The sequence below is a fragment of the Moschus berezovskii genome, chromosome 23 (assembly GCF_049115385.1).
Source record: "Moschus berezovskii isolate FMDL1 chromosome 23, NW_MosBer_1.0, whole genome shotgun sequence".
Lineage (NCBI taxonomy): Eukaryota > Metazoa > Chordata > Mammalia > Artiodactyla > Moschidae > Moschus > Moschus berezovskii.
The window spans coordinates 20,671,592-20,699,588 of NC_142482.1; the positions used below are offsets into that span (position 1 = coordinate 20,671,592).

Below are 27,997 nucleotides of genomic sequence, written 5' to 3' on the forward strand. Positions count from 1 at the left end.
CTTACTAACTAATCTCAATGGATTCATCTTCAAAATATGTAACTTATTTTCCCTCAGTTATATAAAAGTATTCATGCTGGGGAGTAAAATGTGCAAAAGGACTTTTGAACAAACAGAAGGACCTAAAAGCACAAGTAAAGATGCTCAGTATCATTCATTATTCAGTTCAGTTCAGTTCAGTCGCTCAGTCATATCCAACTATCCCCGACTCCATGAATCACAGCACGCCAGGCCTCTTTGTCTATCACCAACTCCCGGAGTTCACCCAAACTCATGTCCACAGAGTCGGTGATGCTTTCCAGCCATCTCATTCTCTGTCGTCCCCGTCTCCTCCCGCCCCCAACCTTTCCTAGCATCAGAGACTTTTCCAGTGAGTCAACTTGTCGCATGAGGTGGCCAAAGTATTACAGTTTCAGCTTTAGCATCAGTCCTTCCAATGAACACCCATGATTGATTTCCTTCAGAATGGACTGGTTGGATCTCCTTGCAGTCCAAGGGACTCTCAAGAGTCTTCTCCAGCACCACAGTTCAAAAGCATCAATTCTTCGGCGATCAGCTTTCTTCACAGTCCAACTCTCACATCTGTACGTGACCACAGGAAAAACCACAGACTTGACTAGACGGACCTTTGTTGGCAAAGTAATGTCTCTGCTTTTTAATATACTATCAAGGTTGGTCATAACTTTCCTTCCAAGGAGTAAGCGTCTTTTAATTTCATGGCTGTAATCAGCATCTGCAGTGATTTTGGAGCCCAAAAAAATAAAGTCTGACACTGTTTCCACTGTTTTTCCATCTATTTCCCATGAAGTGATGGGACCAGATGCCATGATCTTTGTTTTCTGAATGTTGAGCTTCAAGCCAAGCTTTTCACTCTCCTCTTTCACTTTCATCAAGAGGCTTTTGAGTTCCCCTTCACTGTCTGCCATAAGGGTGGTGTCATCTGCATATCTGAGGTTATTGATATTTCTCCCAGCAATCTTGATTCCAGCTTGTGCTTCTTCCAGCCCAATGTTCCTCATGATGTACTCTGCATATAAGTTAAATAAGCAAGGTGACAATATACAACCTTGACGTACACCTTTTCCTATTTGGAACCAGTCTGTTGTTCCATGTCCAGTTCTAACTGTTGCTTCCTGACCTGCATACAGGTTTCTCAAGAGGCAGGTCAGGTGGTCTGGGATTCCCATCTCTTTCAGAATGTTCCACAGTTTATTGTGATCGACACAGTCAAAGGCTTTGGCATAGTCAATGAAGCAGAAATAGATGTTTTTCTGGAACTCTCTTGCTTTCTCCATGATCCAGCGGATGTTGGCAATTTGATCTCTGGTGCCTCTGCCTTTTCTAAAACCTGCTTGAACATCTGGGAGTTCACGGTTCACATATTGCTGAAGTCTGGCTTGGAGAATTTTGAGCATGACTTTACTAGCGTGTGAGATGAGTGCAATTGTGCGGTAGTTTGAGCATTCTTTGGCATTGCCTATCTTTGGGATTGGAATGAAAACTGACCTTTTCCAGTCCTGTGGCCACTGCTGAGTTTTCCAAATCTGCTGGCATATTGAGTGCAGCACTTTCACAGCATCGTCTTTCAGGATTTGAAATAGCTCAACTGGAATTCCATCACCACCACTAGCTTTGATCGTAATGATGCTTTCTAAGGCCCACTTGACTTCACATTCCAGGATGTCTGGCTCTAGGTGAGTGATCACACCATCGTGATTATCTGGGTTGTGAACATCTTTTTTGTACAGTTCTGTGTATTCTTGCCACCTCTTCTTAATATCTTCTGCTTCTGTTAGGTCCATACCATTTCTGTCCTTTATCGAGCCCATCTTTGCATGAAATGTTCCCTTGGATTCTTGAATTTTCTTGAAGAGATCTCTTGTTTTTCCTATTCTGTTGTTTTCCTCTATTTCTTTGCATTGATCACTAAGGAAGGCTTTCTTATCTCTCCTTGCTATTCTTTGGAACTCTGCATTCAGATGCTTATATCTTTCCTTTTCTCCTTTGCACTTCACTTCATTCATTATTAGTTCAGTTCAGTTCAGTTCAGTTCAGTCGCTCAGTCGTGTCCGACTCTCCGCGACCCCATGAATCACAGCACGCCAGGCCTCCCTGTCCATCACCAACTCCCGGAGTACACTCAAACTCATGTCCACAGAGTCGGTGATGCCATCCAGCCATCTCATTCTCCGTCGTCCCCTTCTCCTCCCGCCCCCAACCTTTCCCAGCATCAGTCTTTTCCAGTGAGTCAACTCGTCGCATGAGGTGGCCAAAGTATTGGAGTTTCAGCTTTAGCATCAGTCCCTCCAATGAACATCCAGGATTGATCATTATTAGAGAACTACAAATTGAAACTATAATGTGATACTATCTCATACTCATTAGGATGGTTATTATCAAAAACAAAACAAAAACAGAAAATAGTAAGTCTGGACAAGGCTGTGGAGAAACTGGAACTCTTGTACCCTAGGGAGAGTAGAATGGTACAGCCACTATGCAAAACAGTACGGCACTTCCTCAAAAAATTAGAAATTTTTGCCACATGGTCCAGCAACCCTCACTTCTAGGTATATACCCCAAAGAACTAAAGGCGAGTTTCGAAGAGGGATTTGTATACCTGTTTTCATAGGAGCATTATGCATAATACCAAAAGGGAGAAGCAATCCAAGTGTACATCAATGGATAAATGATTTTAAAGTGTGGAATACACATACAACGGAATATTATTCAGCCTTATAAAACTGGGAAATTCTGAACCATGTTAAAACTTGGATGAATCTTTAAGATAAACTGAAATAAATAGCCAGTCACAAAAGGACAAAAACTGTGATACCACTTATATGAGGTACCTAGAGAGACAGGAAGTAGAATGGTGGTTCTCAGGGGCTGGAGGGAGAAGGAAAAGAGGAGTTAATATTTAATAGGTACAGAGTTTCACTTTTTCAAGAGTTCTGGAGATAGATGGTGCTGACGGTTGTATAACAATGTGAAAGCACTTAATGACACTGACCTATATACTTAAAAATGGTTAAGATGGTAAATTGTTATCTGTATTTATTTCACCACAAGTAAAACAAACAAAACTCTGAGGTCTAATAACTTTGAATTAGTAGCTCAGGGTCAATCAGTAATATATTACATGGCAGCATCAAAACCAGAGGTCAGATCTTTTAACTCCTGGACTAGTGCTTATCCGAAACAACTTGCAGCACTTCCTCCCTACTTCCTCCCTACCTCCCCTCCCTCCGCCATCCTCCCCTCCCTAGTCATTTTTGAGTGTTTCACCAACCAGTAAAGCGACAGTACTCATGGACACAACTATTCCTGGCAAAAGAGATGAAAATATTAACATTCTAATAATTTAAACTTTTATAGCCCACTAAAATCTGTTTCTGCTTTATTGACTATGCCAAAGCCTTTGACTGTGTGGATCACAATAAACTGTGGAAAATTCAGAAAGAGATGGGAATACCAGACCACCCGACCTGCCTCTTGAGAAACCTATATGCTGGTCAGGAAGCAAGAGTTAGAACTAGACATGGAACAACAGACTAGTTCCAAACAGGGAAAGGAGAATGTCCAGGCTGTATATTGTCACCCTGCTTATTTAACTTATACGCAGAGTACATCATGAGGAACACTGGGCTGGAGGAAGCACAAGCTGGAATCAAGACCGCTGGGAGAAATATCAATAACCTCAGATATGCAGATAACACCACCCTTATGGCAGAAAGTGAAGAGGAACTCAAAAGCCTCTTGATGAGAGTGAAAGAGGAGAGTGAAAAAGCTGGCTTGAAGCTCAACATTCAGAAAACAAAGATCATGGCATCTGGTCCCATCACTTCATGGGAAACAGATGGGGAAACAGTGGAAACAGTGTCAGCCTTTATTTTGGGGGGGCTCCAAAATCACTGAGGATGCTGATTGCAGCCATGAAATTAAAAGACGCTTACTCCTTGGAAGGAAAGTTATGACCAACCTAGATAGCATATTAAAAAGCAGAGACATTACTTTGCCAACAAAGGTCCATCTAGTCAAGGCTATGGTTTTTCCAGTGGTCATGTACAGATGTGAAAGTTGGACTGTGAAGAAAGCTGATCGCCGAAGAATTGATGCTTTTGAACTGTGGTGCTGGAGAAGACTCCTGAGAGTCCCTTGGACTGCAAGGAGATCCAACCAGTCCATTCTAAAGGAGATCAGTCCTGGGTGTTCATTAAAAGGACTGATGCTAAAGCTGCAACTCCAACACTTTGGCCATCTCATGCAAAGAGTTGACTCACTGGAAAAGACCCTGATGCTGGGAGGGAATGGGGGCAGGAGGAGAAGGGGACGACAGAGGATGAGATGGCTGGATGATGGCATCACTGACTTGATGGACATGAGTTTGAGTGAACTCCGGGAGTTGGTGATGGACAGGGAGGCCTGGCGTGCTGCGATTCATGGGGTTGCAGGGAGTCGGACACGACTGAGCAACTGAACTGAACTGAACTGAATATAACTGAATGGATGATAGTACAACTGCAGAAAACCAATACAACCTGAAAATACATTTAAACAACTTAAATTACTAATTTAAACCTCAAAGTATTATCAAAACTATAGCACACTAAGAGCCAAACATATGCAACTGGCATGAAACACACAGAATTAAACTGGCATTTAAACTATCATTTTGCATTAACTTTTTGTTGTTACTAAGTACCCCTTTCTTCCTCATTTCCACTCCAGTCCCTTAACAGGACAAAATATTTTCCTGGCTTAACCTGGGCACAGAGCTTTGAGAGAACAAATGATTATCATCCCTAGACTGAAGTAGCAGCAACCACAAACTTGGGGTCTTAGGCCACTGAGACTTTCTAACCCTACGGAGGGAGCCACCCTCACTACCGTCTCGCAACTGAGGTACAGCACACTGGGCCTTTCAGTCTGGACCACAACAGTCTGCTACTCATCTCTTTCAGACGACCATCACCTTCAATCTATCTCCCACTCTTTGCACACACAGAACCTTCAATTCAAGTCAAACTGCATTAATCAAGCTCAACCATAGGTTATACTTATTTATTACAACCTGGAAATGTGATACGCTGTCACCAATCTTAATCTTTCTAGTTAAATTACTGCATCTCTGGGGAAGCCCCTTCAGACACCATTTGACCTAGAATGCTATTATTTCCTAATGTTTATTATTACTATTATTGAAAAGAAGCATTTTAAACAGATTGTATTATTTTTAAAAGTAGATGCACGTTCACCACAAAACTGAGAAGATACTATAGTCTCTGTTCCACATAGCATGTGTACATGCTATCAAGGATATTACCATCAATATCCCAAGAAGTGACGTATCTGTTTCAACTGATGAACCTACACAGATGCATTATTATCGTCTGAGGTCCACAGCTAGGGTTTACTCTTGGTGTTGTACATTCTGTGGGTTTTGATAAATGTGTGATGCCGTGTCTCTATCACTAGCATATCACACAGAATCGCTTCCCTGCCCTCTGTGCTCTGCCTGCTCATCCCTCCCTCACCTGGCCATTGGCAACCACTGTTTCCACAGTTGTGCCTTTTCTAGTATGCTAATATAGCTGGAATTGTACCATTTCAGACCAGTTCTTTCATTTAGTAATGTGCACTTAAGGTTCTTCTGTATCTTTTCATGAACTGAAGGATCATTTCTTTTTCGTGCTGGATAGTATTGCACTGTCTAGATGTACCAAAGCTTATTTATCCATTCACCTACTGAAGCACATTTTGACTGCTTCCAAGTTTTGGCAATTATGAATAAAACTGCTGTAAAGATGGTAAGAATATTTTAGTTTTGTAAATATTCTAAATCAAACAGACAGACAGCCCCTCCTCTCTTCCTAGTTTAGTGACAGTTCAATCACAGATAGGTACTGAATTTTAGCAAATGGTTTCTCTGTATCTATTGATATGAACATGTTGACTTTTCTTCTTATCCTGTTGATATAATTCTATTAATTGATTTTTTGAATGTTGAACCAGCCTTGAATATCTTGGATAAATTTCATTTGGACGCAGTGCTATTATTCTTTTTATGCATTGTTGGCTTTGATATGCTAATATTTTATTGATGATTTTCACATCTGTATTCATGAGAGACAATGGTCTATGATTTTCTTTCCTTGTACCGTCTTGTTTGGCATTAGGATAATGCTGGCCTCTTGAATGTGTCAGGAAGTATTCTTTCTGCTTCATTCTTCTGGAAGAGATCCCAGAGTAGTAGTAGTATTTCTTCTTTAAATGTCTGGTGGATTTCACTAGTGAACTCATCTAAGCCTGGTGCGCTCTATTTTCTAAGGTTAGTAACTGTTGGTTCAATTTCTCTATAGAAACGGCCAATACAGATGGTTTATTTCTTCTTGTGTGATTGTGGTAGACTGTACGCATCAAGAAATTGATCTATTACATCTAAATCAATCTATCAAATTTGTGGGCATTACATATGTTTGTTACCAACATGAGTTGCTCATTAATATTCCTTTATCATCCTTTAAATGTCTGTGGGATCTGTAGTGATGCTCTTTCATTTCTGACTTCAGTAATTCGTGTTCTCTTCCTTTTTTTTTTTCTTAGCCTGGCCAGAGGTTCCTGACTTAATCTTTTCAAAAAAACTGTTCTGGGTTTTGTTGATTTTCTGTTCTAATTTACATTTTACTTCTGATTTAATTTGCTCTTATTTTTCTAGTTTCCTAAAGTGAAAGCTTCAATTACAGATTTTAGGTTTTTCTTTTTCTAATTATGTAGTCAGTGTTGTAAATTTCGCTTTAAGTACTGCTTAAAGTACAGCAAACTGCTTTTCACAATTTTGATAGGTGTTTATTTCATTTTCATTTAGTTCAAAGTATTTAGATTTCTCTTGAGATTTATTCTTTGATCCATGTGTCAGTTAGATGTGTGGGGATTTTCCAACTAGCTTTCTGTTGCTGCTTTCTAGTTTAATTCCATTGTAGCCTGAGAGGATACACTGTATAATTTCTATTCTTTTAAATTTGTTAAGGTGTTTTATTGCCCAGAATGTGGCATACCTTGGCAAAAGTTTCATGTGAGCCTAAGAATAATGTATTTTCAGCTACTGTTCAGCAGTTGCATCTGTCAATTATATCCAAAAGATTGTTGATGTTGTTGAGTTCAACTATGTCCTTAATGGTTTTCTGCCTGCTGGGCCTGTCCATTTCTGGTAGTTCAGTTCGGTAGCTCAGTCGTGTCCAACTCTTTGCGACCCCATGAATCGCAGCACGCCAGGCCTCCCTGTCCATCACCAACTCCCGGAGTTCACTCAAGCTCATATCCATCGAGTCAGTGATGCCACCCAGCGATCTCATCCTCTGTCCTCCCCTTCTCCTCCTGCCCCCAATCCCTCCCAGCATCAGGGTCTTTTCCAATGAGTCAATTCTTCGTATGAGGTGGCCAGAGTATTGGAGTTTCAGCTTTAGCATCAGTCCTTCCAATGAACACCCAGGACTGATCTCCTTTAGAATGGACTGGTTGGATCTCCTTGCAGTCCAAGGGACTCTCAAGAGTCTTCTCCAACACCACAGTTCAAAAGCATCAATTCTTCGGCGATCAGCTTTCTTCACAGTCCAACTCTCACATCCATACACGACCACTGGAAAAACCACAGCCTCGACTAGATGGACCTTTGTTTGCAAAATGTCTCTGCTTTTTAATATGCTATCAAGGTTGGTCATAACTTTCCTTCCAAGGAGTAAGCGTCTTTTAATTTCATGGCTGTATTCACCATCTGCAGTGATTTTGGAGCCCAAAATAATAGTCTGACACTGTTTCCACTGTTTCCCCATCTATTTCCCATGAAGTGATGGGACCAGATGCCATGATCTTTGTTTTCTGAATGTTGAGCTTCAAGCCAACTTTTTCACTCTCCTCTTTCACTCTCATCAAGAGGCTTTTGAGTTCCTCTTCACTTTCTGCCATAAGGGTGATGTCATCTGCATATCTGAGGTTATTAATATTTCTCCCAGCGGTCTTGATTCCAGCTTGTGCTTCTTCCAGACCAGCGTTCCTCATGATGTACTCTGCATAGAAGTTAAATAAGCAGGATGACAATATACAACCTTGACGTCCTCCTTTTCCTATTTGGAACCAGTCTGTTGTTCCATGTCCAGTTCTAACTGTTGCTTCCTGACCTGCATACAGGTTTTGCAAGAGACGGCAGGTCAGTTTTCTGAATTTTGAGCTTTAAGCCAACTTTTTCACTCTCCTCTTTCACTTTCATCAAGAGGCTTTTCAGTTCCTCTTCACTTTCTGCCATAAGGGTGGTGTCAACTGCATATTTGAGGTTATTGATATTTCTCCCGGCAATCTTGATTCCAGCTTGTGCTTCTTCCAGCTACTCTGCATGTAAGTTAAATAAGCAGGGTGACAATATACAACCTTGACGTACTCCTTTTCCTATTTGGTCTGCCCATAAGGGTGGGGTCATTTGTATATCTGAGGTTATTGATATTTCTCCAGGCGAAAAGCAAAGGAGAAAAGAAAAGATATAAGCATCTGAATGCAGAGTTCCAAAGAACAGCAAGGAGAGATAAGAAAGCCTTCCTCAGCAATTAAGGCAAAGAAATAGAGGAAAACAACAGAATGGGAAAGACTAGAGATCTCTTCAAGAAAATCAGAGATACCAAGGGAACATTTCATGCAAAGATGGGCTCAATAAAGGATAGAAATGGTATGGACCTAACAGGAGCAGAAGATATTAAGAAGAGGTGGCAAGAATACACTGAAGAACTGTACAAAAAAGAGCTTCATGACCCAAATAATCACAATGGTGTGATCACTCACCTAGAGTCAGACATCCTGGAATGTGAAATCAAGTGGGCCTTAGGAAGCATCACTATGAACAAAGCTAGTGGAAGTGATGGAATTCCAGTTGAGCTATTTCAAATCCTGAAAGATGATGCTGTGAAAGTGCTACACTCAATATGCCAGCAAATTTGGAAAAACTTAGCAGTGGCCACAGGACTGGAAAAGGTCAGTTTTCATTCCAATCCCAAAGAAATGGAATGCCAAAGAATGCTCAAACTACAGCACAATTGCACTCATCTCACACGCAAGTAAAGTCATGCTCAAAATTCTCCAAGCCAGGCTTCAGCAATACGTGAACTGTGAACTTCCAGATGTTCAAGATGGTTTTAGAAAAGGCAGAGGAACCAGAGATCAAATTGCCAACATCCGCTCGATCATGGAGAAAGCAAGAGAGTTCCAGAAAAACATCTATTTCTGCTTCATTGACTATGCCAAAGCCTTTGACTGTGTGGATCACAACAAACTGTGGAAAATTCTGAAAGAGATGGGAATACCAGACCACCTGACCTGCCTCTTGAGAAACCTGTATGCAGGTCAGGGAACAACAGTTATAACTGGACATGGAACAACAGACTGGTTCCAAATAAGAAAAGTAGTGCGTCAAGGCTGCATATTGTCACCCTGCTTCTTTCTGGTAGAGGAGTATTAAAATCTCCAGCTAAAATGGTAGATTCGTCTGTTTCTCCGGTAGTTCTGTCCCTTTCACCTCACAGAGTCTGACAGTCTGTTGTCAGGTGCACACAAATTAAGAATTGTTATCCATGCACAACTACTGAGCCCCCGCTCTAGGGCCCACGAGGCACAACTACTGAGTCCCTGCACCACACCTGCTGAGGCCTGAGTGTCCCAGAGCCAGCAAGCTACAACTACTGAGCCTGTGCGCTGCAACTACCGAAGCCCATGCACCTAGAGCCCGTGCTTCCCAACGAGAGAAGCCAGCACAGTGAAAAGTCCACACACCGCAACCAGGGAATAGCCCTCACTCGCCACAACTTGAGAAAGCCTGCCTGTAGCAACAAAGATCCAGTGCAAACAAAAATTTTAAAATAAATAAATTATATTAAAAAAATACTGAATACTCCCCATTATCATTACATATTATCCCTCTTTATCTCTGATCACTTTTGTTCCACTTGGACTGAATACAGCTACTCCTGCTTTCTTTGAACTAGTGTCAGTATAGTACATCTTTCTCCATCCCTTTATTCTTGATGTATAAATACATTCATATTTGAAGTAAGTTTCTTGAAAGCAACACAGAGTTGGGTCTTGTTTTGTGATCTGTTCTGACAATCTCTTCATTTGTGTATGTAGCGTATTGAGGTTTGAAAGTGGTAACTGATATAGCTGGATTTGTTACTGTTTTCTATTTGTTGCTCTTGTGCTTTGTTCCGATTTTTGTCTTCTACCCCATCTGTCTTCTAGGTTTTAATTGAGCATTTTACACAACTACATTTTCTCTCCTTTCCTAGTATAAAAATGAGCTTTCTTTTTCAAATGAGATTGTCAGTTTGCAATGTATATTTACAACAAATTCAAGTGAAATCATAAATGACACATCATTTCATGAGTAGTCCAAGTATCATATACCAGCAAAATACTCCTAATTTCTCCCTCCAGTCCTTTGTATCATTGCTGTCATTCATTTCACTTATTCATTTGCATATAATACATATACACACACAGATCCACACCACAAGCACATATAACTGAACACAAGCATACATAATTGATTACACTGCTACTATTATTTTGAACAAATTGTTCTGTTAGATCAATTAAGAATAATGAAAATAAAACTTTTAATTCTACCTTCACATACTCATTCCCCAGTGCATTTTCTTTGTATAGATCTGAGTTTGTAACCTATCGTTTTCCCTCTCTCAGAAAAACTTTTTCACTTTCTGTGCAAGGGAGGACTTTTTTTTTTGTTCAGTCACTAAGCCATGTCCAACTTTCTGCAACCCTATGAACTTGCAGCACACCAGGCTTCCCTTGTCCTTCACTATCTCCCAGAATTTGCTCAAATTCATATCCACTGAGTTGGTGATGCTATCTAAATATCTCATTCTCTGCTGTCCCCTTCTCCTTTCACCTTCAATTTTTCCTAGCATCAGGGTCTTTCCAATGAGTCAGCTGTTTGCATCAGGTGACCACAGTACTGGAGCTTCAGCTTCAGCATCACTCCTTCCAATGAGTATTCAGGACTACTTTCCTTTAGGACTGACTGGTCTGATCTCCTTGCTGTCCAAGGGACTCTCAAGGGTCTTCTCCAGCACCACAATTTGAAGGCATCAATTCTTCAGTGCTCAGCTTTCTGTATGGTCCAACTCTCACATCTGTATCTAACTACTGGAAAACTATAGCTTCGACTATACAGACCTTTGTCAGCAAAGTAATGTCTCTGCTTTTTAATACGCTGTCTAGGTTTGTAGGGAGGACTACTGGCAAGAAATTCCCTTAATTTTGGTTTGTCTGAGAAATTATTTCTCCTTAACTTTTGAAGGATAAGTTTCCAGAGCACAGAATCCTACGTTGGGAGAGTTTTTTTCACCGTTTCAATATTACAAATATTTCATTTCACTGTCTTCTTCCGTGCCTGATTTCTGAGAAGTCATTATATACTTTGTTTCTGTATCTGGTTCGCTTAGGTTCCTAGATCTGTGGCTTGGTGTCTGATGTTAATTTAGGAAAACTCTGTCATTATTGCTTTAAATATTTCTTCTGTTCCTTTTTTTTCCTTCCAGTATTCCAATTATGCATTTGTTATATCTTTTGTAGTTGTCCCACAGTTCCTGGGTATTCTTTTCCACTTTTTCCCCCAGTCTTTTTTTCTCTTTGCTTTTTAGTTTTGTTCTACTACTGATACACCCTCAAGCTCAGAAATTCTTTCCTCAATGGGTCCAGTCTAGTAAAGTGCCCATCAAAGGCATTCTTCATTTCTGTTAGTTTTCGATCTCTGGCTTTTTGTTTTGCTTTCTTCTTGCTCACATTATCCATTTGTTCTTTCATGTTGTCTACCTTTTTCATTCCAGATCAAATCAATCAAGCCTAAAGGAAATCAGTCCTGAATACTCACTGGAAGGTATTTAATATGTTAACTATTAACATATTAAATATGTCAAAGTGTTTAACATGTTAATCACAGATTTACTAGTCTGATAATTCTAACACTCCTGCCATGTTTGACTCTGATGCTTGTTCAGTCTCTTCGAACTGTGTCTGCTTTTTTCTTTCTTCTTGAAAGGTGTACATGATATACTGTGTAAAAGGAACTTCTGAAAAGTACATTCTGCAGTCCTATGATAGGCCTCAGTCTTTTGATGAGCCTGTACCCCTGAACTGTGAACTCCATCAGTTTTTCTCAGTTTTCTTTCCCATTTATAGGAGAGGAAGGCTAAGCAGACTGGAACTGGGTATTTCCCTTTCCCCAGGTCAGTCAGGCTCTGATAAACCCATAGTGGGTAAGACTCTGGTAAAACAGTTTCTCCTGAGGGCAGGCCTTAAGAAAAACACTATATTCTGGGTAATTTCAAAACAGCTATTTTCCCCTTTCACCTGCCAGAAGATTTAGGGGATTTTTCCTCCAGTATTCACTGGGAAAACCCAGTATAGATTCTTGACATAAAACTCACAAAAGCGAGAAGACACTCCTAGAATCTTCATCTCTCAGGCTTGTCCACACTGAGCCTCCAGCATTTTGTCAACTATGGTTCTGGTTTTTCAACCCCAGTACTGGTTCCCATAGAGGATTCTGCAGCTGGTTTCTGCTCTGGTAAAATTTAATTTACTGCATAATTTTCAGTGCACATTAAGCTATATAATCTTCTGTCTTGGGTATTCCACATAAGTGTTTAACTTTCTGGTTTTATGACCTGGAATTTTTGACTCACCCTGAAGATGCCACTAGGGCAAGAGATCACTGAGATACCTGAGATGGAAAAAACTTAAGGAATCAGTATTTACTAAGAGAGTTCATACAAGAGTTGACAAGGATCACTGCATAAGGTATCACAATATAGACCCATCGAAGAAAGAAGCAGCAGGAGAGCAGCAGAATCTAACACCTATACATTGCTTACCATGCCAGGTGCTGTTCTAAAAGCTTTTACATGCATAACTCACCAAATTCCCTCAAAATCCTATGAGGTAAGTACTGTTTTTCCTATTTTATAGGTGAAGAAACTGAGTCATTGAAAGATAAAATAATTTCCTAGGGTCACAGTGCGATTGCACTATTCATGCTATACTATAGAATATTTAAGAATTTAACTATAAATGAACCAAATAAGTTATGGTTACTCTTTCTTAGCAAGCAACCCAGATTCTGTTTTCAAGATGGCTGTTTAATATAGTGTATTGTCCGATCACTATTTATGTACCTTGCCCCAACACAACAAAAAGAATTATCAACCCACAGAGAAAAACAAGTACATTAGTGGACATCAGGAGTTTTATGAACGTTTAACAGGTATGGAATTTCCTTTTGGGGTGATAAAAGTGTGTTGGAACTAAATAGATGATGGTTGCACAATTCTGTGAATATACTAAATGCCAATGAACTGTTCACTTTAAGTGGTTAACTTGTGATGTGAATTTTATCTCAACTGAGAAAGAATGATCTATTAAAATATTTTGGTTAATAATAAGGGGAAAGGTTCTAAAATATTAGTGAGTAGTAAAAAAGTAGGTTACATGATTATATGTAGCACAATGCCAAACCTGAAAAGCAAAAATTTTTATGCCTTTCATATTCAGATACATAAACAGCGTCTGTATCTGTACTTCAGAATAAATGTTCTTTTTGGTTTATATTTTCTGTATCTTCTAGGTCATATATTTCTTTTATTATAAGAACAAATACATTGTAAGTTTAGTGATGTAACTGATTTAAAAGTTTTCAAATAATAAAATGGTTGAACTAAATTCAAATATATCAACAATTACAGTAAATGTGAATTCTCTTAACACATTAATTAGAAGACAAAGATTGTCAGAATGGGGGAAAACAGCCTAACTATATGCTATCTATAAGAAACTCCAAATATAACGATATAGGTAGGTTAAAAGGGTCTAACAGGAAGTCAAGGTAAATTAGAAAATATTTTGAACTGAATGAAAATACAGTATCTCCAAATTATGGTATGCAGATATAAGCAATACTCCGAGGGAAATTTATAGCTGTTACAGACTAAATATTTGTATCTTCCCTTCCCCCCAAATTCTTACTTTGAAATATTTCAGTTCAGTTCAGTTCAGTCGCTCAGTCGTGTCCGACTCTTTGCGACCCCATGAATCACAGCATGCCAGGCCTTCCTGTCCATTATCAACTCCCGGAGTTCACTCAAACTTACGTCCATCGAGTCGGTGATGCCATCCAGCCATCTCATTCTGTCGTCCCCGTCTCCTCCCACCCCCAATCCCTCCCAGCATCAGACTCTTTTCCAGTGAGTCAACTTGTCGCATGAGGAGGCCAAAGTATTGGAGTTTCAGCAGCTTTAGCATCAGTCCTTCCAATGAACACCCAGGATCGATCTCCTTTAGAATGGACTGGTTGGATCTCCTTGCAAGGGTATTTTGAAGTTGGGTCTTTGAGAGGTGATTAGGTCATGAGGGTAGAGCCCGCATGAACAGGATTAGCATCCCTATTTTCAAAGACCCCAAAGATGATACAGGGCTTCCCTGGTGGCTCAGACAGGAAAGAATCTGCCTGCAATGTGGGGGATCAGGGTTCAGTCCCTGGGTCTGGAAGATCCCCTGGAGAAGGACATGGTTACCCATTCCAGTATTCCTGCTTGGAGAATTCCATGGACAGAGAAGCCTGGCGAGCTACAGTTCATGGGGTCTCAAAGAGTCAGACACCACTGAGCAACTAACACACACAAAGAGGACACAGTGAGAAGAAGGCCATATCATGAAGTAGGAAACTAGCCCTTGCCAGACACTGAATCTGTCAGCACCTCTATCTTAGGCTTCCCAGCCTCCAGAAATGTAAGAAATAAATTTCGGTTGTTTAGAAGCCACCCAGTCTTGAGCTTTCATCTTAAGACATTACAAAAAGAGTAAAGATAAACACTAGTCAAGCAGAAGGAGGGAAATATTAAAAGAGCAGAAACCTATGCAACTGAAAACAAAAGAATAGAGAAAAATCAATGAAACCAAAAGCTATTTTCTTAAAATTATCAAATTCTTTAAGATTACCAAGATTATCAAAGAAAGAAAGAGAGGAGACACAAAATATACAGAATGAGAGAGGATTATCACTACATGCACAGAAAGCATTAAAATCGTTTAATCAAGAATAGTATAAACAATTCTATAAATCCAACAATTCAGTGAAAAGGACCAATTCCTTGGAATTACCCAAAGTCATCCAAGATGAAAGATAACCTGAACAGATTTATAATTACAAAAATAAACTGAGTTAGTAATTTTAAACCTTCAAAAAAGATCCCTCCAAGCCCAGAAGGTTTCACTAGCAAATTTTTAAGAATAAGATGACCACCAATTCTGTACAGTTTACTACAGGGAAAAAAAAAATGGTACAAATATCAAAGTTTATATAGCTGCAGGCCACTAGCCACATGTAGCTATTGAGTAGCTGAAATGCAGCTAGAGCCACATGTTGAAATTATAACATTTTGGCTATACTGAGTTAAGTAAATGTATTACTATTAAGTGTTCCACACTTCTGATTTCTAACTACAAGACAACTGTGAAACTAAAGGACAAAACTGAAGTGGCTACTAAGCCAAAGCCTGATGCACTCTAGAATTCAATTACTTTCAAGATGGCCTCAAAACAAAGTATAAGCAAAATCCTCAGAAATTGTAAGAGGAAACTGGAAGGGCAATAACCACTACACGAAGCAAAACCCAGAGGCTCAAAGCACTCCTTTGAATGAAATAATAGAAGCAACAGTTAGAACTGGTTCAAAACTGGAAAAGGAGTACATCAAGGCTGTATATTGTCACCTTGTTTATTCAACTTACATACAGAGTACATTGTGTGAAATGCTGGGCTGGATGAAGCACAAGCTGGAATCAAGATTGCCAGGAGAAATATCAATAACCTCAGATACGCAATGAGGGAGACCTGGGATTACTCAGTTGAGAGGATCCCTTGGAGAAGGTAAAGCTACCCATTCCAGTATTCTGGCCTGGTGAATTCCATGGTCTGTATAGTCCATGGGGTCACAAAGAGTCGGAAACAACTGAGCAACTTTCACTTTCAGATATGCAGATGACACCACCCTTATGGCAGAAAGCCAAGAGGAATTAAAGAGTCTCTTGATAAAGGTGAAAGAGGAGAATGAAAAGGCTGACTTAAAACTCAACATTCAAAAAATGAAGATCATGGCATCCAGTCCCATCACTTCACAGCAAATACACGGGGAAACAATGGAAACAGTGACAGACTTTACTTTCTCTGGCTCCAAAATCACTGTGGACAGTGACTGCAGTCCTAAGATTAAAAGATGCTTGCTCCTTCGAAGAAAGGCAATGACAAACCTAGACAGTATATTAAAAAGCAGAGAGATTACTTTGCCTGCAGAGGTTCATATAGTCAAAGCTATGGTTTTTCCAGTAGTTGTGAATGGATGTGAGAGTTGGATTGGACTATGAAGAAAGCTGAGCGCCGAAGAACTGATACCTTTGAACAGTGGTGTTGGAGAAGACTCTTGAGAGCCCCTTGGACTACAAGGAGATCAAATCAGTCAATCCTAAAGGAAATCAACCCTGAATATTCATTGAAAGGACTGATGCTGAAGCTGAATCTCCAATACTTTGGCCACTTGATGTGAAGAACCAACACACTGGAAAAGACCCTAGTGCTAGGAAAGATTGAGGGCAGGAGGTGAAGGGGATGACAGAGGATGAGACAGTTGGATGGTATCACTGACTCAGTGGACATGAGTTTGAGCAAACTCTGGGAGATGGTGAAGGACAGGGAAGCCTGGCATGCTGCAGTCCATTCGGTCTCAAAGAGTTGGACATGACATAGCTACTGAACAACAACAAAGCACTCCTGCCTTGGAGGCAAATGTCCAATAGCAACATTCTCTTTGTAAAGAAAGGAAACTATAAGCTGTTTAAAGTTAAAGGGAAGAAAAATTAAGTATTTTTTAAAGGGGGATTTTTTTTTTCAAGGTAAAGAATTAACTAATTTCTAAGTGATATGTACCTTTGTCATTCCAAGGAAAAATTCATTAGAGCACTGTGTGGCTTAGTCAAACCATCATGAAAAGAACAGAATGGAATTTGCTTTTTAGTAAGAAGATACCCTCTTCAAATATTCCTAACTTTAACTACAAGACTAATAGGGGGTTAAAAATAAAAAACTGTATCATGAGCCATAATTAAGGAATATAAACTGCACCATAGAAATTAAGATAGCAGATAAAGCTTAAAAGCCCTATCCTTAAATTATTTTAGATCCTAATCACCAGTCTGCTTTAAAAAAAAAAACAACACACACCTATTTTTCAGTAGTTACGTAGATCTCGCACTTTCAGTTTTGCTTTCTGCAGGCTGAGTTACCCGAAGCCAACCTCAATCTGAAAATACTAAGTGGGAAAGTCCAGAAATACACAATTTGTAAGTTTTAAACTGCACACCATTTCTAAGTGGCATGAGGAAACCTCACGCCTTCCTGCTCCATCCCACCCAGAACCCCCAGCCATCAACACTGCTTGCTCTTGACATCCAACCACTCCCATCAACATGGCTTGATGATCCAGGATCACCCAAAGCAAACTGTCCCCTTGTAGGCATTTTATCATCTCACATCATCACAAGAAGGGAGGGTACAAACAGTAAGATACTGCACTGGGGAGGGGGCAAGGAGGAAGACCATATTCACGTAACTCTTATCACAGCATATTGCTATAATTGATCTATTTTATTATTATGATTAATTTCTTATTGTACCTAACTTATAAACTTTATCACAGGTATGTATGTATAGGAAAAAAATATATATATACGGGGTCAGTACTATCCGGAGAAGGCAATGGCACCTCACTCCAGTACTCTTGCCTGGGAAATTCCATGGATGGAGGAGCCTGGTAGGCTGCAGTCCACGGGGTCGCTAAGAGTCGGACACGACTGAGCGACTTCACTTTCACTTTTCACTTTCATGCATTGGAGAAGGAAATGGCAACCCACTCCAGTGTTCTTGCCTGGAGAATCCCAGGGACGGGAGAGCCTGGTGGGCTGCCATTTATGGGGTCGCACAGAGTCAGACATGACTGAAGCGACTTAGCAGCAGCAGCAGTACCATCCATGGTTTCAGGCATCCACTGGGAGGTCTTGAAACATATCCCCCAAAGTGGGTAGAGGGGATGAGTGCTATTGTACTGATAATTAGGTATTCACCATGATTTGAACAAGAAGCAATTATGTTTGCCTCCTTATTTTTAAGAGATATGCTCTGGTCTGATTCAGTAGCAAGTGTACACAATGACACTTATTAAAAATTCCCATCACACAATTCAGTAAAAATTACTTATCTGAAACAATTTCAGCATATAAACATTTTTTTGTGATAGAGAAATGTACATATCTCCTCCACTGTTAAGTCTTACTTGTTGCCTCATTTTTAATGTTTCCAAAACCAATATGACCAAATATGTTCATTTAATATAATGGCTCTTCCCTTCCTCCAAGAAAAGTAGTCATTAAACCAATGATACATATTAAAGTTATGTAAGAATCAAAGAAGTACAGGAAGTTTTATGGGTATACGTTTTACTATGACAGGGATATACTCTTTAACTAAACACTTTTTAAAATTAGAGTCAGTCTCAGTTATAGCCCTTACCAATGCATACACACAAAAAAGTTAAGGATTATATTTTTTTAAAAAAGCAAATTATGGTGAAGTTTTTACTTCTTAAACGGTCAGTGGTTTGGGGATTATTTTCTTTTTAACAGTAAGTATAACAATAAATATAACTAAATATATTTGGTTAAAGTTTTTTTAATGAACTGTCAATCCCCAAACTTATCCCTGGAACCTAACCTTCCAGATCAAAGATGTTTCTATTATGAAGGGCTCTGGCTCCTGTAAGAAAAAGATATGCTGCCTTCAAATTATATTTTTGCTCTTCTACCAAATCCTTATAGTTAAAACATCTGATACTCATACGGAGACATGCAAATATCTTATTTACTACATTTTAAAGATATATCCCTGTTTCATGTCATCTCTTGATTTTCCATGCTTCATAAAGGTTCAGGACCCACATATCTACATTTTAGAGATTAATCTTCACAATGCCTTTGACTACTGGACACAACCAACAAACAATAATGACCACTTGGTGTCAGTACAACCAAGTGGCTCATACAAACCAGGAGCTGAAGCTTCTCTGAAGCTGAAATAGGCCATCACCTTTCATTTTTTTAATTTTTAATTGAAGGATAACTGCTTGACAATGTCATATTGGTTTCTGCCATACAACAACAACAATCAACCATAAGTATATAAATATATACACACACATATATTCCCTCCTTTCCACTCCCCAGCCCCATCACCTTTGAAACGTAATATAGACCTTAGAATGTAAAGATATTTAAGGATTTCAGATCTCATTTACAAACTGAAATGTCCCTTCTGAAAACATTTCCTATACAAATCACAATCAGCTTAGGCTACCATTTCTTTTATCGGAAAAGAAATATGTTTCATGACTACTCGTATTTCTGATACTGAAGGGATCTAGAAATTAGAATTGAAACATAGAGCATCTTATTGAGGATAGTCTGGAAGTAAATGAAACATGCTTTCTGAGTGCAACATAAAAAGGAGACATTCTAAAGGTGGGGTCAATAAGTAAAAGGGCAAGAGAACTGGTAATAAGTGCCAAGTAGGACAGCATCCAAATATTAATAGAAGACACCGGTGTAGAGTCTAGAGGAAGTCTATGAAACTAGAACTTCTTTTATAACATGATCAGTTAAAACACCGTAGAAGAATGACGAGCAGCAATCCTGCACTACCTGGTTAAGGTGGACATTCTGCAAACTGGAGAAGCTCGGAGAAATTAACCAGAGGTTTTAAGAAACAAACGGTGTGCTTACATAGGGGCACCCATCAAGCTTCCTAACCTGTGGGTCTATATTATGTATTATGATTTGGGAGCTTAATAAGAGAAGTACCATTTTTAACCTCTGAGAAAACTAAATAAATAAAGTTTAATTATTTTATCTACATGTGAATTGTCCCTAAAGACCTGTGTGAAGCCTTTAATAGGAAGAGTTATTTCAAGTGGGAGAAACCTTCATTAGCACTTGATCACCAGAGTATCACATGACCACAGTGCCTACTTTACAACTAAAACCACTCTGTTTTAGAAGGAACCATCAAGTGCAGGGGTATAGCTCCCTTGCAGAACTTTGAAAGAGGGCGCTCTATTAGGAAGAGGGGAGACATGTTTGTATCCAGGCTAAAATGGGGACGAGCACTCATGCTCCTTACTCCTTCCCAATAGTCCAAAGTGTCCCACCGACAAGCAGGAGCTCCTTGGGAAACACTTCCTACCTAAGAGTCACGCTGCTGAACTCAGTCTAACCCTCATTTCACTCACTCTGGAAATAGAGAAAACTTGGGGACAATTTACCCCAGTCTCCCTAAACTCTGCCAAGTTCCAACACCCAGGAGCCAAAGTTTCCCTGTGAACCCTGTATGTCCAATGGCAAAAAAAATCATAAAACTACTTCAGATGATTTATAACTATAATTTACAGCTAATTCATAACTTTTACCGAAACAAATCATTACTTATCTCTGGTCTTCAGTTTCCCCATCCATAAAGTACAGCTAATAAATACTTCCCTAAGATAATTTATATGAAAAAGTCCAATATAATGCCTGACGTAAAGTAGGCATTAGATAACAGGTTGCTTTTATCTAAGAAGCAAAAGTCTGTAGGAAGAAGATAAAATATCTGGGCCTGAAAATAAATCTGCCAAGAATCAAATACTTAGTGGTACTCCATCAAGGGAGTTAGAAATGTGTGCGGTGAGAGAGGAAGGGTGGCTGTCAAGATGAACACGGGGAGCTGCAGGTATTTATTCAGAGAGGGACACAGACGCCTCACATAATGACGAACTGTCCAGACGACATGCCACAGCACGATCCTGCTGAGAGACTGAAACAGTACAACCACTCTAAAGTGAAAGAAGACCCACTCTGTAAACTGTTAAACATAAGCTGTTAAACATAAGGTCCTTTCAGGAAGAGAAATGAGTTCAAACAACATAAGTATTACTACAAAAATGAAGAGAATGGATTCTTTCTAGAAAAGACCATAAAGACTACAGAAAAGACCATCCAACCAAAAACAAGCAAACAAACAAGCTTTGTTCTTACAACAGAAAGATGAGGCAAAGAGACGTTACCTAACTTGTACAAATTGGTGCCCAGGAAACGCAGTCCTACATTCTAAACTCCTAGCACTGCACTAAACTCAGTGCACCAGCAAGTTAAGAGTGAGCAGAAAACCTAAAAAAGCCAATCATGCCAAGGTTCACATGGCCCCTTGTTTTTTCCCACATGTCCATAGTTGCAGCCTTATGCATATTATGGATATTTCACTTTCTGCCAGTCATTTAACAGTTCTGCTATCATTATGTGTTTTATAATCAACAGTAAAAGGAATACATTGGAATATGGTAGCGTGTAAATGGAATTAAATTCTTCATTAGACTAGATGACCAGTTTGCAAACTATACTCCCCACAGCAATGGAGAGTATCTCAGAAAGCAGGTGACACAGGCCAAGGAGGCTCCCGATTCAAAAAAGTCAGTTTCATTTTTATCTTTTCTTTTTTGGAGGAGGCATTCACATACATTTATCAAGGAAAAGATTCCACTAATTAAGAAAAATGCTTGAAAACCATGGATTCAGATGAATTATTAATATCCCATGAAGGTATAAGATTTCGAAGTCCTGAAAAACAACTCACAGACTATATGACCGAGAAAGGTTTTCCATTTTTTACTGCCTTCAGAGCTAATATATTTACACTCTACCTATTTACAGAATTTGGGAGGGATGTTATAAGTATAAATTTTAATGTCCAACATAGTGATAATTATTTTTAATTTAACATTAACACACACACACAAAATAAGACTAGAGCTCTCAAACAAGGGAGAACACTAGGAAGCAGTATCTCTCCATCTAAGAAACTTTGTTTAAAAACTCATGTATGTTGTCTTCCTCCTCCCTTAAACACTGACATGCATTTAAAAATTTATTGAGCAGCCACTATCCAACGGGTTCAGCTTTTTCAACATATACAAAGATACACAAGACATGTATCATCTTAAGTTTTAAAAGTGATATTAGACATTCACCAAATTAACTTGGCAGAAAGAGGTACAGTGCCAAAGAGAAGCAGAGGGAGAGGGAAGCTTATAAGGAAACAGAGCTCAGCACGGGGAAACGACTTCTGCCTGTGCAAGCAGGAAGACTCTCAGGAGCGGCGGCCTGAAAACAGAGTCCAAAAAGGAAGAGACACTCTCCGCATGCTGACTGTAACATGACTGTTACACGATGCTGACTCTTTAGTCAACAGTTTACTATTTAGTAGGAAAAAAGGATAAATAAACAAACACCTAAAACACAATATGTTAATTATAACAACAGGCATGTGCGTAATATACGAATTTCCTCGGGGTGGTGGGGGGAGCAGGAAGAGGGGAGGAGGGGAGGAGGAAAGGTGACTTCTCCAGGGCCCTGAGGATAAGCAGGGGTTTGTCGGAAAGAAAAAGGCATTTCAGGCAAGAGGAACAACACAAGCAAGGGCATGGAGAAGAGAAACCATGTGGTGTCTCTGTGGACCGGATGTGTGAGTAAAGAGGTGACTGAGGATGAAAGTGAAAATGAGGCCAGACCAGATGGTGAGGAGCTTTATTCCCAATGCTAAGGAATTTGGCTCTATTACAGAAGGCACAAAGGTTTTCAGAAAGGAATGATTTCACAAAAGATAACACTATTAGATACACTTTCTAACATTTTTTTCAGGCAGAAAAATATTTCAAGATTCCCCTAGCTGGAAAAATTTATATGAGAAAATTAATTCCAGGACTTCTTGAAGTAACTCCAAAGGTCCCACTGGCTATGAGTCCAGAGAAGAGCTCCCTGAGGACAGGAGCGATTTGTATTTATTTTTCTCTGGATCTCTAGGACATGGGATACAGAGAAACTAATAGGAATTGGTGTGTGATTAAGGATGATAAGACAGAACAAAAGATGACTCAAGTTTCTGGCCTGATCATCTCAGTTGGGTTCCCATAAGAAGTGTACGTTTTGCCTAGGAGATGTTAAAATTCAAAACTCTACAAAATATCCAGGAGTTCTGTCCATAAGCACTTCAACAAAGCTTTAAAGCTCCAGAGAGTCTGCACCACAGACATGACTTTGAGCACTGCCATATATGCTGTACTGGTGACAGCTGAAGCCATCTGGGTGGATGAGGTCACTGAGAATGAACAGTGCCCAGTTCACAATCTAATACAGGCATAGCTGCTTCGGTTCCAGACCATTGCAATACAGCGAATATTGCCATAGAGTGAGTCACATGAATTTTTTTGTTTCCCAGTACATATAAATGTTATAGAGGAAAATGAAGTCTGCTGCACTGACTGACTTCCTTTCATGAACAATTTCTCTATAGCATGAAAGGCTGTTTATTTGACAGCATTTTCCCCACAATAGGACTTCTTTCAAAATTGGGACTTAGTCCTCTCAAACCCTGCCACTGCTTTATCAACTAAGTTTATGTAATATTCTAAATGCTTTCAACAACCTCCACAGCACCTTCACCAGGAGTAGACTCTATCTCAGGAGCTGCTTTCTTTCTTCATCCTTAAGAAGTAACTCCTTATCAGTTCGAGTTTCATGCTGAACTTGCATATTCAGTCGTGTCTTTAAGCTCCCCTTCTGGCACTCTGGTTGCACCCATTACACCTACAGTTCCTTCCTCCAACGAGCTCTTAAACCCCTCCAAAGCCACCCATGAGTGCTGCAATCGACTGCTTACAAAATCTCCATCACGCTGATACTTTGACCTCCCATGAATCACAAATGTTCTTAATGTTCTTAATCTTTTCCAAAAGGATTTACTTTACCCAGGTGCATCAGAGGATTCACTATCTATGGCAACTATAGACTCACAAAATGTATTTATTAAAGAACAAAACTTGAAAGTAGAAATGACTCCTTGATGTATGACTACAGAATGGATGGTGTTAGTAGACACAAAAATCTCGTACATTTCCCTTAGAGCTCTTGGGTGACCGGGATCACTGTCAATGAGTAGTAACATTCTGAAAGGAATCCTTTTCTCTGAGAAGTAAGTCTTAACAGTAGGCCTGAAATATTCAGTGAACCATGTTGTAAACAGATGTACAATCATCCAGGCTTTGCTGTTTCATTTACAGAGCAGAAGCAGAATAGATTTAGCATAATTTTTAAGGAACTTAGGGTTTCAGAATGGTAAGTGAACACTGGCTTCAACATAAAGCCACCATATGCATTAGCCCCTAGCAAGAAAGCCTGTCCTTTGAAGCCAGGCACTGCCGTTTCCTCCTTAGCTATGAAAATTTTAGATGGCATCTTCTAACAATATTACTATTTTGTCTACACTGAAAATCTGCTGTTTAGGGCAGCCACCGTGGTGAATTATCTTAGCTAGATCTTCTGGAAAACTTGATGCAGCTTCTACATCAGCTCTTGCTCCCTCACCTTGCCTTTTTATGTCATGGAGATCACTTCCTTCCTTAAACTTCAAGAACTAACCTCTGCTAGATTTAGCCTTTTCTTCTGCCACTCCCTCACCTCTCTCAGTCTTCACAGAGTTGAAGAGAGTTAGGGCCTTGCTCTGGATTAGGTTTTAGCTTAAGGGAATGTTGTGGCTGATTTCATCTTTTATCCATACCACTCAAACTTTCTCCACATCAGCAATAAGGCTATGTTACTTTCTCATGATTCATGTGTTCACTGGAGTAGCACTTTTCCTTTCCTTGAAGGACTTTTTCTTTGCTTTCAAAACTTAGCTGTTTGGTGTAAGTGACCTAGCTTTCATTTGGTCTCATCTTTTGATATGCCTTCTTCACTAAGCTTAATCATTTCTAGCTTTTGATTTAAAGTGGGAAATATGTGACTCTTCCTTTCACTTAAAACACTTAGAGGCCATTGAAGGGTTATCAACCAATCTAATTTCAACACTGTTTTATCTCAGGGAATACAGAGGCCCAAGGAGAAGGGAGAGAGATGGGGGAATGGCTGGTTGGTGGTCAAAACACATGCATTTACCAATTAAGTTCACAGTCTTATGTAGGTACAGCTCACGGCACCCCAAAAGTTACAATAGCAACAACATAGATCACTCATTATAGATCACCATAACAAATATAATAAAAATGAAAAAGTCTGAAATAGTGGTAGAATTACCAAAATGTGATACAGAGACGCAAAGTGAACAAATGCTGTTGAAAAAATGGCGCCAGCAGCAGACCTGCTCAACAAAAGGCTGTCACAAATCTTCAGTTTGTAAGAAACAAAATTATCTGTAAAGCACAATCAAGTGAACAGCAATAAATCAAGGTATGCCTGCAGTCCCAGGGCAAAGATGAGGCTAGATTCAGAGGAAAAACAAGAAAGGGATCATGTGTGACTAAGAAGGTAGACATTTCAGAAACCATTCAGCGTTTGGTGCCAAATGGTCAGTTAGTGTGAAGACTGGAAAGTGGCTACTGAATTTGGAAACTCGGTACTTGCTAATAAACATCATCGAAGTGGGTATAGGATTGACCGGGTTGAAGAATAAAGGGATATGGAAATAAGAGACAGTGAATGGAAATCACTCTGTCCACAAAGTGTGGCAATAAAGAGGAGTGAGAGGTTTTAGTATCTTGACAGGTCATCAGAAACATAGGCACATTTTGCGCATTATATCTTTTTTTTAATACAACTTGTCTCTAGAGACTGTGAGAACAAAACTGCCTTCAGTATTCTTAGAGCACCTACTAGATTATATTATAAAAACAGCAGCGCTACTAAGTCATTGTTTAGACTGCAAGATATATCTCATACACTTCATTAAATGTTAACTAAATTCCAGCGTAAAGAGAACACTAAACCAAATCAGTTAGTCATTAAATTCAAATCATTTACCCACACGGGGCTGGAAAAGAGACCACACCCTGCTCCGTAATGTGACAAGCTCTGTGGGCAGTGCTGGGGGAGCTGAAACGGCACCTTACCCCTTCGCCCTGGGCTGTACAGGGCCATACTCACCTCCATAGTAGAGTCCTGTAGCAGTGCACATCCGCCACTGTCCCTGATACATTCCTGCTCTGCTGGGGCTGCACATCTGGACGCTGACATCTGCAATCTCTTGGGGCTCTAGCGATCTCACCATCACCATGTTCACATGTCCAAACTGGTCTCCCCCGACATATTTAAGACAAACCCCTGGAGGCCAGGCCTCTGCCCCTGAGTTCAAGCAAAAGAAAAAAATGTTAGGCAATCAGTGGTCCTATGCTGGGTGCAGTTCATTACAAAACCGTAGAAGATGCCTCTTTGTCTCTCACACATACATAAACCTACCCATATTCTTGAGCTATGCACTGATAAGGGAGAATCAGAGTCAACAACCTCTGACCAATGGTCTATCCCTAACAGAAAGCACACACGACAAAAGCAAGGCAGTTTCTCAAGAAGTAGTGTTTTGGGTGCCCAGGGAAGGCTACACATCACACTAATCTGTAGAACCTAGGAATGAAGTCTGAAAGGAGCCGTGGAAATGAAGCTCAGCCCCACATCTCTGGTGGACTGCTTTCTCTACTAAGAAACACGCCCATTTGCACTTGAACTTTTAAACTAACATTGAAAGTAAAAATATGCCTGACTATCCCCAGTTTTTCCATTGAGGAAAGAGGATGAAACTCATGAAGAGTACTTTTTGTATTACTTTCATTTTAAAACTACTTTTCCCCTGCTTCTTCTTCTGGAGTCCCTAACAATGAAAAGATTGAGGGTCAGAAGACTCTGCAAATAAAGACAGAGTCGTCAAGGGAAAGCGTCATTTTCAGGTGCAAAGAGTAGTGGGGAAAATATGAACAGTAGGCCCTGATCACAGAACACTGACCCGTGGTCTCAGGGATGATGAAACTAGCCAGAAGTGCTTGTAGAAAGAACAGGAATGGCAAGACAGAGAAAAAGCTTTGGCAGGAATGCCTTGCCCGCCTTTGGAAGTGGCAAAGGTCTTATCTGGTTCCCATTCCTGTGCACCTATGTTCATGTAACTAACTCACATGAGAAATCAATATACTCACTTCTGACCTGTCACAGATAGCCACATACAGTGACTAGATGTGATATTTCCTGGGAAGTCTCTCTGACACACTCCTTTTTACTATATGCAGAAACTTCTCTGTATCTTTTTTACATTCATTACAAACATAAATCACTATGAAAAGCTTGACACGACAGGACTCTCAGCATGTTGAAAACTCATCTAACAGTACTCTAGGATTTCTCAGTCCCTTGTTCTTGAAGTACCAGGCCAGTTTAGAAACTTGATGGCTTACTACTGAAAAAGAGAACCGGACAGGAAAAGCAACCAACACTCTACTGCTGAGATCTCAGCCTCATAATGAATGGTACCTGCTGTGGCTCATGGTATTTAGGTGTAGCAGATGGAGCAGTGGTTGCTATGTTTTTTATGATTTTTAAAAAAAAATCTGCCAGCAAAGTGCCCTCTTAACACTTTAAAGGGCAACTGCCGTTATTGAGAAGGTTGTGGATGATACACTGGTAATACATGCAAACTCTTTTTTTCATTTCTGGGGCCTATGGCCTAGCAAAAGCATATTTGTCTTAAGTCAAGAATAGTAGCAGCTGACATGAAGTACCTTGGAAAATGTTGGTCTCTTTAAAGATCAAGATCCAAAAGAAAAATTACTACTATAGGGTGAATCCACAATTATTCTTTAAGACACATATGCACACATGCATGTGCGCACGCGCACACACACACACAGACACACATATCAAACAAGACAATGTCTGTTTATATGAAAGTCCAAGAATGTTTTTGAACTTTAAAGAAAATGAAAACCAAGACCGCC

At 39.8% G+C, this 27,997-nt stretch overlaps 1 protein-coding gene across 5 annotated transcripts in view; it reads right to left on the minus strand.

Annotated features, from left to right (window-relative positions):
* ILRUN (inflammation and lipid regulator with UBA-like and NBR1-like domains) overlaps nucleotides 1–27,997 on the minus strand; it is a 109,039-nt gene that overhangs the window by 32,619 nt on the left and 48,423 nt on the right. For 3 of the 5 annotated variants that reach the window (XM_055407065.2, XM_055407067.2, XM_088831435.1), the window contains exon 3: nucleotides 26,163–26,360. The exons of the other annotated variants lie outside the window; for them this stretch is intronic. In XM_055407065.2, the coding sequence (XP_055263040.2) occupies nucleotides 26,163–26,360 (198 nt within the window). The remainder of the gene's footprint in view (nucleotides 1–26,162; nucleotides 26,361–27,997) is intronic. 5 annotated transcript variants of the gene reach the window in all.